The 11,335-nt window shown below is 46.7% G+C and overlaps 1 protein-coding gene across 1 annotated transcript; it reads right to left on the reverse strand.

Annotated features, from left to right (window-relative positions):
- Positions 1–3,244: 3,244 nt before the first annotated feature.
- Positions 3,245–10,940, reverse strand: LOC129841926 (uncharacterized). Its single transcript, XM_055910295.1, has 2 exons — positions 6,082–10,940; positions 3,245–5,961 (listed from the first exon to the last, which is right to left on the reverse strand). The coding sequence occupies exons 1-2, from the start codon at positions 10,065–10,067 to the stop codon at positions 4,020–4,022; spliced, it is 5,928 nt and encodes a 1,975-aa protein (XP_055766270.1). The 5' UTR covers positions 10,068–10,940; the 3' UTR covers positions 3,245–4,019.
- Between the last annotated feature and the right edge of the window lie 395 nt (positions 10,941–11,335).

Here is an 11,335-nt window from a genome sequence, read left to right on the forward strand (position 1 = left end):
GACACCTCCTAGTGGTGGGTTGTTAGGAGTGTTTATCAGACCATGTGGACAACTCCTAGTGGTGGGGTTGTTAGGAGTGTTTATCAGACCATGTGGACACCTCCTAGTGCTTGGGTTGTTAGGAGTGTTTATCAGACCATGTGGACACCTCCTAGTGGTGGGATTGTTAGGAGTGTTTATCAGACCATGTGGACACCTCCTAGTGGTGGGGTTGTTAGGAGTGTTTATCAGACCATGTGGACACCTCCTAGTGGTGGGGTTGTTAGGAGTGTTAATCAGACCATGTGGACACCTCCTAGTGGTGGGGTTGTTAGGAGTGTTTATCAGACCATGTGGACACCTCCTAGTGGTGGGGATGTTAGGAGTGTTTATCAGACCATATGGACACCTCCTAGTGGTGGGGTTGTTAGGAGTGTTAATCAGACCATGTGGACACCTCCTAGTGGTCTGGTTGTTAGGAGTGTTGATCAGACCATGTGGACACCTCCTAGTGGTGGGTTGTTAGGAGTGTTTATCAGACCATGTGGACACCTCCTAGTGGTGGGGTTGTTAGGAGTGTTTATCAGACCATGTGGACACCTCCTAGTGCTTGGGTTGTTAGGAGTGTTTATCAGACCATGTGGACACCTCCTAGTGGTGGGATTGTTAGGAGTGTTTATCAGACCATGTGGACACCTCCTAGTGGTGGGGTTGTTAGGAGTGTTTATCAGACCATGTGGACACCTCCTAGTGGTGGGGTTGTTAGGAGTGTTTATCAGACCATGTGGACACCTCCTAGTGGTGGGGTTGTTAGGAGTGTTTATCAGACCATGTGGACACCTCCTAGTGGTGGGGTTGTTAGGAGTGTTAATCAGACCATGTGGACACCTCCTAGTGGTGGGGTTGTTAGGAGTGTTTATCAGACCATGTGGACACCTCCTAGTGGTGGGGTTGTTAGGAGTGTTAATCAGACCATGTGGACACCTCCTAGTGGTGGGGTTGTTAGGAGTGTTTATCAGACCATGTGGACACCTCCTAGTGGTGGGGATGTTAGGAGTGTTTATCAGACCATATGGACACCTCCTAGTGGTGGGGTTGTTAGGAGTGTTAATCAGACCATGTGGACACCTCCTAGTGGTCTGGTTGTTAGGAGTGTTGATCAGACCATGTGGACACCTCCTAGTGGTGGGGTGGTTAGGAGTGTTTATCAGACCATGTGGACACCTCCTAGTGGTCTGGTTGTTAGGAGTGTTTATCAGACCATGTGGACACCTCCTAGTGGTGGGGTTGTTAGGAGTGTTTATCAGACCATTTGGACACCTCCTAGTGGTGGGGTTGTTAGGAGTGTTTATCAGACCATGTGAACACCTCCTAGTGGTGGGGTTGTTAGGAGTGTTTATCAGACCATGTGGACACCTCCTAGTGGTGGGGTTGTTAGGAGTGTTTATCAGACCATGTGGACACCTCCTAGTGGTGGGGTTGTTAGGAGTGTTTATCAGACCATGTGAACACCTCCTAGTGGTGGGGTTGTTAGGAGTGTTTATCAGACCATGTGGACACCTCCTAGTGGTGGGGTTGTTAGGAGTGTTTATCAGACCATGTGGACACCTCCTAGTGGTGGGGTTGTTAGGAGTGTTTATCAGACCATGTGGACACCTCCTAGTGGTCTGGTTGTTAGGAGTGTTTATAAGACCATGTGGACACCTCCTAGTGGTGGGGTTGTAGGAGTGTTTATCAGACCATGTGGACACTTCCTAGTGGTGGGTTGTTAGGAGTGTTTATCAGACCATGTGGACACCTCCTAGTGGTGGAGTTGTTAGGAGTGTTTATCAGACCATGTGGACACCTCCTAGTGGAGGGGTTGTTAGGAGTGTTTATCAGACCATGTGGACACCTCCTAGTGGTCTGGTTGTTAGGAGTGTTTATCAGACCATGTGGACACCTCCTAGTGGTGGGGTTGTAGGACTGTTTATCAGACCATGTGGACACTTCCTAGTGGTGGGTTGTTAGGAGTGTTTATCAGACTATGTGGACACTTCCTAGTGGTGGGGTTGTTAGGAGTGTTTATCAGACCATGTGGACACTTCCTAGTGGTGGGGTTGTTAGGAGTGTTTATCAGACCATGTGGACACCTCCTAGTGGTGGGTTGTTAGGAGTGTTTATCAGACCATGTGAACACCTCCTAGTGGTGGGGTTGTTAGGAGTGTTTATCAGACCATGTGGACACCTCCTAGTGGTGGGGTTGTTAGGAGTGTTTATCAGACCATGTGGACACCTCCTAGTGGTGGGGTTGTTAGGAGTGTTTATCAGACCATGTGGACACCTCCTAGTGGTGGGGTTGTTAGGAGTGTTTATCAGACCATGTGAACACCTCCTAGTGGTGGGGTTGTTAGGAGTGTTTATCAGACCATGTGGACACCTCCTAGTGGTGGGGTTGTTAGGAGTGTTTATCAGACCATGTGGACACCTCCTAGTGGTGGGGTTGTTAGGAGTGTTTATCAGACCATGTGGACACCTCCTAGTGGTCTGGTTGTTAGGAGTGTTTATAAGACCATGTGGACACCTCCTAGTGGTGGGGTTGTAGGAGTGTTTATCAGACCATGTGGACACTTCCTAGTGGTGGGTTGTTAGGAGTGTTTATCAGACCATGTGGACACCTCCTAGTGGTGGAGTTGTTAGGAGTGTTTATCAGACCATGTGGACACCTCCTAGTGGAGGGGTTGTTAGGAGTGTTTATCAGACCATGTGGACACCTCCTAGTGGTCTGGTTGTTAGGAGTGTTTATCAGACCATGTGGACACCTCCTAGTGGTGGGGTTGTAGGACTGTTTATCAGACTATGTGGACACTTCCTAGTGGTGGGTTGTTAGGAGTGTTTATCAGACCATGTGGACACTTCCTAGTGGTGGGGTTGTTAGGAGTGTTTATCAGACCATGTGGACACTTCCTAGTGGTGGGGTTGTTAGGAGTGTTTATCAGACCATGTGGACACCTCCTAGTGGTGGGTTGTTAGGAGTGTTTATCAGACCATGTGGACACCTCCTAGTGTTGGGGTTGTTAGGAGTGTTTATCAGACCATGTGGACACCTCCTAGTGGTGGGGTTGTTAGGAGTGTTTATCAGACCATGTGGACACCTCCTAGTGGTGGGGTTGTTAGGAGTGTTTATCAGACTGTCAAGTTGTCTAGGTGTTATAATTATTTTCAGCTCTGCCCAAACTTGAAAACGGCTTGCTCAACCCGTGAAGGATGCAAAGGGACAACTCAATTCCTTTCCAGTGTTTTATTATGGTTTTGATGCCATTTGTTGAATATGTTGAAATAGTTGATTTGTTGAATAGAGTAGTTGAATCACAGAGGAATAGGGAATAGGAATAGCACTAGCAATAGGAATAGCACTAGCACTAGGAATAGCACTAGCACTAGGAATAGCACTAGCACTAGGAATAGCACTAGCACTAGGAATAGCACTAGCACTAGGAATAGGTTGATAACCTTAAACAAACAGAGAATAAACATGCATTATTTTACACTAAACAATGCATGACACAGCAACAAAGCATGGCTTTGAATAAAGTAAACGTTTAAACAATTTAATCTAGCACTTCTAGCAATTACTTCTGCAGTCAGAAAATATCCACACCAAAAGTCAACACTCCTACCAGAGTTAAACATGTAAATTGTGCTAAGCACTGGATGCAACATAATAAATAATTCCAAACATTACATACCAGTTGCGTCTTTAGGGTTGAACAATGAGCTGTGTGTATGTTGAGGACCAAACATTTTATACCCATGCTTATCTGACAGGTGCGCATGTAAAAGTAGTCCCTCCAGAAATCCTGGCTCAATTTTTTAGTTCCACCCGTGTTTTTTGGGTTATCTGCCCTCTTGAGGCCTGGAGGTCTTTAAAGGAAGAGCTGCCATTGTGCTCATGTTTTGAGTGTTCTGTTTTGACGCAACACCTCCCACTTGACCTCCTGGTTCTTGAACCGAAGGAGGTCACACGAACCTCTGTGTTGGGGCATGTTCGATTTCAGCTATCAGGCTCTTCCTTCTTCAACAGGAAGTATAACAATGATGCGTCTGACATCCCTATGAAGAACTGTAGCAGGTATTTTAGTTGAGAGTGTCTTTGACTTCTCTTGAGCAGGCTTCACAGTTGGGACTGGGTAGCTGGGAAAAGTTCTGACATGCACATCTCTGACGATGCCCTTCTTGTCAATGTTGACACTGATGACTCTGGCTAGTTTGTAGTGACCCCTCCAGGCATTTTGGTCAGCCAGCCAGACAACATCTCCAACAGCCACATTCCTATGTGTTGTGTGCCATTTACTCCTCACGAATAGATTGGGCCCAGCTAACTGACTCCACTTCCTCCAGAACCGGTCAACTTCTGTTTGGATAGCTCTCAATCTTTTGTATGGGTACCTTTCAAAATCAAAGCATCCAAGATCTCCTCTGGGTCCAATCCGTCCAAGCAGAAGGGAATTTGGGCTGATGTATTCTATGCAGTCCTCCCGGCTTTGAGTTCTTGCATCTATGGGCCTCTCATTGGCAAGGTTAGCAGCCGTGTAGAGAAATGTTTGAAACTCAGTCCATGTGAAGAGTCCTTCTCCTCCCAGGTTGTGCAAAGCCCGCTTCACAGTACGAACAGCTGCTTCTGCAGCTCCATTCCTGTGAGGGGAGTCTGCTGGGTGGATTTTCCAGCTCCATTCTGTCCCATGCTTGGAAGCTTCATTTTCAAGCTCAGATTTATCTAGTTGATCCAAGAAGATGTAGAGTTCTTTGAGGGCAGGTCTGGCACCCACAAAGTTCTTTCCAGGATCTGACCACAATTTCTTTGGGTGCCCTCTCAGTGCCGTGAATCTTTGGTAAGCCAGTAGGAAGTCTTCCGTCGACTGGTCACTGACAACATCTGTGTGTATAGCTCTGGATACCATGCAACAGAAGACAATACCCCACACCTTGAGCTTGGTTTTCTTTTTCACCTCGTCCTTGACTTCATACGGTCCAAATAAGTCCACTGTTGTGTACTCAAATGGTCTGGCTGGTGTTATCCGCTCGGATGGAAGGTCACTCATGATCTGTTGGCACTTTCTGGCCCTGGCCTTTCTGCACACCACACAATTGTCAACTCTCTTTTTAGCCAGCTTCCGGCCTTTTATCACCCAGGCTTTCTTCCTCATCCGGAGGAGTGTGCCTGCTATTTCTTCATGATTTGCACCATGGGCCTCTTGAGCTAGGAGAGTGGATATCCATGCCTCATATGGTAGAATTGGTACGGCAGTTTCCTCCTCATCAAAGATCTGGAACCTTCCTCCACAAACTAAGAGCCCAGTCTCTTTATCTCTGTAAACAGCGAGTCTGTTGAGAGTGGTATCTTGAAAGGTTATACCTTCTTGAGCTGCAAGGAACAAGTCTCTTAGTGCATCCTCACACTCCCCGACAGTGAGTACAGCTTGTTTGGCTCTGTACCTCCAGTTTGTTGAAAGAGCGTCCTCCCACTTTGGTTTATCTGAGGCTGAATTCTTGGTTAACATTTCTTTCCATCTCGTTGCGGCTCTCCAAACCCAGGCAATGACTCGGATCAGCCTGGTCAGATTGCTGAATTTCCTGATGTCAATCAGTTTTGTTACCGCAGAGCCGGCTGGTGATCTTCGGATCCGAGTCTTGGGTTCATCTGGGTTATTTTGCTGTGCATCACTCTGGTTTCTCTTGACCTGCGCTCTGGTCAGTGCTGCCGAGAAAGCTTTCCTTCGAAGTTTGTTTATACCTTCCTTGGCATACGCAGCGATTTCTTTGGCTGACTTATGTGGCCACTCTTTCACAGGTTTCCTCAGGAATGCTGGTCCATCCTGCCACATGGAATATTCCTGGAGGTCTTCTGGGGCTGCCCCTCTTGTTATGATGTCAGCACTGTTCAGGCTTCCTGGGATCCACCACCAGTCTTCTATGGATGTGGATTTCTGGATCTCTCCAACTCTATTTGCAAAGAAAGTTTGATATCCATAGCTGTCTCTCTGGATTGCTCCCAACACAGTTTGACTGTCCAGTAGATGGAGCCATCGTTCAATTTCTATTCGACTGTGCTTTTCAACGTACTTTCGAAGTCGTGCTGCATAGACAGCACCGCAGATTTCAGCTTTTACTGGTTCTCCCTTTTGGTCCAATGGTGTGAGCTTTGCTTTGGATTCAACCAGTCTGACTTTGATGCCTTGCTGGGTCTCCCATCTTAAGTACACTACGGCTCCATAGCTCTTGTCACTTCCATCAGAGAATGTTATTCCCCATGGTTTTCCAATCCAGTTGGCTGGTGTGAGGCTTCTGTGAAAGGTGATTTGGCCAAGACGTGTGTATTCCTCAAAGAATTGGATGGCTTCTTCCCTCAAATTTTCAGACAAAGGTTTGTCCCAAGTGTCTCGGTTCAGAGTTTTGCCTCCAGCTTCCTGAAACGCCTTTCTGACAAGAATGGCACCCTTTTGTTTGGCAGGTGTGACGAGGCCTATTGGGTCATACAGGCTAGCTACCTGGCTCAGCAGTTCTCTTCTCGTCAGTGGGTTTGGAGTTTTCCCTCTCACCTCTTCATCAAGGAGATTTTGGCCGACTCTCATTTTCCCTTTCCTCTTTGAGAAATTGATTGAAGTCATGAGGTACAGTCTATCCTCCTCAACAAGGTATCCAACTCCAAGGGCTTTATTGTATCCTTCCCTCATTTGGTTTGGGAGAATGAGTGCTGTGCTTGACTGCGCTCCTTGTTCTTCTGGTACGATCTCCTGCCTCCCACTTTGATCTGACCGGACCCAGGGCTTGAGGACGAAGCCGCCTGCCTTCAGGATCTCTTCAACACTTTTGGTGTTCTGGTCCAGCTTTTGCAAGTCATTATGGGAAGTCAGGATGTCATCGACATAGGTATCCTCTTCAAGGATCCTACGTTCCTCCTCCAGGTGAGCAAACATGGGCAGTTTGCTTGTCTCTCTCATAGCCAATTGCGCAATGCACCCTGCTGGTCGATCGCCAATATTGACTCTGGTGATCGCATACTCTTCAATCTCTTCCTCCTCAGTGTCTCTCCAGAGAAATCTGTGGAGGTGCATCTCCAGGTCTTCCAACCACACAGAATTGTACATTTTCTTAATGTCGCCGAGGGCAGCATTGACGCCTCTCCTGAACCTGAGTAGTACTGCTCGGATGGGATTGAGGACATCAGGCCCTTTCAGCAGAAGGTCATTCATGCTGACCCCTCTAAACTTCTGGCTGCTGTTCCATACCAGTCTCACAGGTGTTGTGAGAGAGTGCGGGTTTGCTGCCACCAAGTGGCTGACATACCATACTGGCCCCTTCCAGCTGGCAATGAGCTCTTTGGTGAGTTTCTTCGCTGCTCTTCTCTCGACCATTTCATGGACTTGAGCTGTGTATGCTATTCTCCACTCTGGCTCTTTTTTGAGTTGCTTTTCTGTTCTCAAGAAGGTGGCTTCCACCCCACTCCTATTGTCAGGAAGGGAACTTGGATCTTGAATCCAGGGGTATTTTGTGTCCCAGTGGGGTTCATCACTGTGAGCATCTGCTTTGATGTAGGTGAGGCCTTTCCTTATGATCTCCAGCTCTCTTTCCTCACTCAGAGTCATTTCTTTGCCTCCTGGTTGACAGTTGCCGCACCGGCATCCTCCACACTTTGGGTCGCAAGCTGCTCCAATGCTGTCCCACTTCCACCAATCCAAGAACTCTCTGTGAGCAACTGTTCCTTTGGTTTCAGCTGTGAACAGCTTAGCTATCTCTTGATATTTGACAGCAGTTGCTTTCATGGATCGAGCAAAGTGTGTTTCAGACCTGTGTGCGGCTATATCCACTTCTTCAAACAGATCTGGATGTGCTCCACCAACAGTCTTTCCTAGCGGGCCTTCCCACAAGACAAGGTCTCCAATCACCTTCACTCTTTGCGGAGCAAGTCTTCCTTCGCGGTGGCTTATCAGTAGCTCAATATTCTCTGGTCTACTCAGATCTCCTAGATTGACTTCTGGGAAGAACTTCTTGAGTTGCTCAGGTTTGATGACTCTGTGGACGTTGGCAATTTCATTCAAACCATAGCAGATAAGCTCATGAGCTCTTTCCGTGCCTATGGGCGTTTTGACCCTCACTCTGAGGAGATATCTTCTGGTTCTAACCTTCATGCCCATTCCTCCGACTCCATGAACGACTAAAGTGATGTTTTCACTTCGAAGATTTAATCTTCTGGCAGCTCTGTGAGTGATGTAGTTTGTGTCCGATGCCAAGTCGATCAGGGTTCCAATTCTTTGTCCTGCATTGGCAGTTACCTTGAGCAGCATTAGAATAACTGGCAATTCTTCTACTGCACTTGACTCAGTCACTCCCAGCTGATTATTTTTGACACAGTTTGTTTTCGCAGTGGCGTTGGTGAATGCTTTCTTGAATTTCTCTGCCATCTCTGGGGAGAGCTTAGATACCAATTCCTCCTGCTCCTCTGTAAGCGTATACCTTCTCACATTGGATTGTCTTCTGTCTGAGTCACTTCTCTTGAAATCTCCCTTCAGACAAAGAAAGAAATGATGGTCTTTCTTACAGTCTCTTTTCCTGCACAGGTAAGTGTCTTTGCATTCATCATCTTCTCCATGACAGACCAAGCACCTCTTGCAGGCCCCCAGCTTTTCTACAGCATCCAACTTTTCCACCGGCTTCAGCTCTTTGAAACGCTTGCAAAAGAAGATCTTTTCTCTATGCTTTTCATCTCCACAGACAACACAGCCGCCTTTCCTTGTGGAACGTGTGGACGCATATCTCCTCTCCACACAAGCATATTTCTTCTCTGGCTTTTCACTCCCTCCCAGCTGCTCTAATTTTTCAAGAATTTCCTCCTGTGTTTTCAGGAATTTAAGAAGGTTTTCAAAGTGATTGTCCGGCGTGACATTATTCCTCGGGTTAACCATGAAGACAAGCCAATCCCGCTTGATGTTGTCAGGTAACTTGCTTTCTATGGATCTAATCACTAGAGGGTTGTTGATGGCTCCTGTGCCTCCAAGCTCTGTGAGATCATCCAGTGCCTTCTCTATAGTTTGGATCATGTCGATAACTTTCCTTGGCTGATTTGCTCTTAAAGCAGGAATTTTCTCCAGATCCTCAATTATCTCCAAGGCAATTGTAGACTTGTTTCCATACCTGTTCTCAAGCACCCTGAACATGTCCTCAGCAGTATTGTAAGTAGACAAACGGAGGTCTCTGCACATTCTCTCATCTACACTGTCAATGAGTTGGATTTTCTTTACTTCGACTGAGCCTGTTGGTTCCCCCTGCTTCTGTAGACTCTCCCAGTCTCTCCTCCATCGATGGAAATTCCTTTTATACCCACTGAACTTGGGTAAACAGGTTGGTTTTATTCTCAGTGTCGGCTGTGGAGCTGGCATGGGCATCTGCAGCACTCTCCCTCTGTCTTTATCCTCTTCCGCAATTCTTTGCGCTGTGAGAAATCCTGCCCTCCTTGCTTCAAGGTTGTTTCTGAATGCTTTCAGATCCTTTACTCTGGCTTCCAGCCGTTCTTTTTCTGCTACTGGAATCCACATCTCCCACTCTGCTAGGCTTGTGATTGCATCTTGGACTTGTGCCTTCGCACCATCCCACCGTAGCTCGAAGCCATCTCTATTTACAGCCATAACAGGTATTTGAGTAACTCCATCACAGGCGGTCTCAGCTTCTTTGATTGCAGACTTCACCTCGTCCTCCCCGTATCTAGGCCATAGGTTGGACTGGATCATCCCCCTGACCTCATCCAATCGTACTTCGCATTCTTGGAATGTCTTCTCAAGTTCAGTCTGCTGCTGCTTGCTCAGGTCAGCTTCTTCACCCTCATCGGTTTCAGCTTCAATGTCTGCCAGAAGTCCAGCCCTGTATTCATCATTTGTCTCACTGACCTTCCTTGCCTCCGACGTGAGCTTCTTGAACTCCTCTCGCAGTTCGCTCTTAGTCATGTGTTTTGCACCTCTGCTAAGGAAGTTTGCTTGCTTGGTAAAAGCACTCTTAGCCAAAGTTCTTTCTTGCTTCAGCTCCTTCACTGTTTTCCCAAGAGTTTCCTCCGCCATTTTGAGATGTAAGCCAATACTCCTCTCTGCGACGACAGCTTTCCTGACTTCAGGCCGTTAATCCTTTTGTCTTCACTGCCACGTTGGTTATCAACTGTCAAGTTGTCTAGGTGTTATAATTATTTTCAGCTCTGCCCAAACTTGAAAACGGCTTGCTCAACCCGTGAAGGATGCAAAGGGACAACTCAATTCCTTTCCAGTGTTTTATTATGGTTTTGATGCCATTTGTTGAATATGTTGAAATAGTTGATTTGTTGAATAGAGTAGTTGAATCACAGAGGAATAGGGAATAGGAATAGCACTAGCAATAGGAATAGCACTAGCACTAGGAATAGCACTAGCACTAGGAATAGCACTAGCACTAGGAATAGCACTAGCACTAGGAATAGCACTAGCACTAGGAATAGGTTGATAACCTTAAACAAACAGAGAATAAACATGCATTATTTTACACTAAACAATGCATGACACAGCAACAAAGCATGGCTTTGAATAAAGTAAACGTTTAAACAATTTAATCTAGCACTTCTAGCAATTACTTCTGCAGTCAGAAAATATCCACACCAAAAGTCAACACTCCTACCAGAGTTAAACATGTAAATTGTGCTAAGCACTGGATGCAACATAATAAATAATTCCAAACATTACATACCAGTTGCGTCTTTAGGGTTGAACAATGAGCTGTGTGTATGTTGAGGACCAAACATTTTATACCCATGCTTATCTGACAGGTGCGCATGTAAAAGTAGTCCCTCCAGAAATCCTGGCTCAATTTTTTAGTTCCACCCGTGTTTTTTGGGTTATCTGCCCTCTTGAGGCCTGGAGGTCTTTAAAGGAAGAGCTGCCATTGTGCTCATGTTTTGAGTGTTCTGTTTTGACGCAACATGTGGACACCTCCTAGTGGTCTGGTTGTTAGGAGTGTTGATCAGACCATGTGGACACCTCCTAGTGGTGGGGTGGTTAGGAGTGTTTATCAGACCATGTGGACACCTCCTAGTGGTCTGGTTGTTAGGAGTGTTTATCAGACCATGTGGACACCTCCTAGTGGTGGGGTTGTTAGGAGTGTTTATCAGACCATTTGGACACCTCCTAGTGGTGGGGTTGTTAGGAGTGTTTATCAGACCATGTGAACACCTCCTAGTGGTGGGGTTGTTAGGAGTGTTTATCAGACCATGTGGACACCTCCTAGTGGTGGGGTTGTTAGGAGTGTTTATCAGACCATGTGGACACCTCCTAGTGGTGGGGTTGTTAGGAGTGTTTATCAGACC

This window comes from Salvelinus fontinalis, unplaced genomic scaffold (genome assembly GCF_029448725.1).
Source record: "Salvelinus fontinalis isolate EN_2023a unplaced genomic scaffold, ASM2944872v1 scaffold_0004, whole genome shotgun sequence".
Lineage (NCBI taxonomy): Eukaryota > Metazoa > Chordata > Actinopteri > Salmoniformes > Salmonidae > Salvelinus > Salvelinus fontinalis.

Coding starts and splice junctions, on each gene's coding strand:
- LOC129841926 (XM_055910295.1), bottom strand. CDS start 10,067: ATGGCGGAGGAAACTCTTGGGAAAACAGTGAAGGAGCTGAAGCAAGAA. Junction 5,962..6,081: donor TATGCAGCACGACTTCGAAA/GTACGTTGAAAA, acceptor CTTTGCAAATAG/AGTTGGAGAGATCCAGAAAT.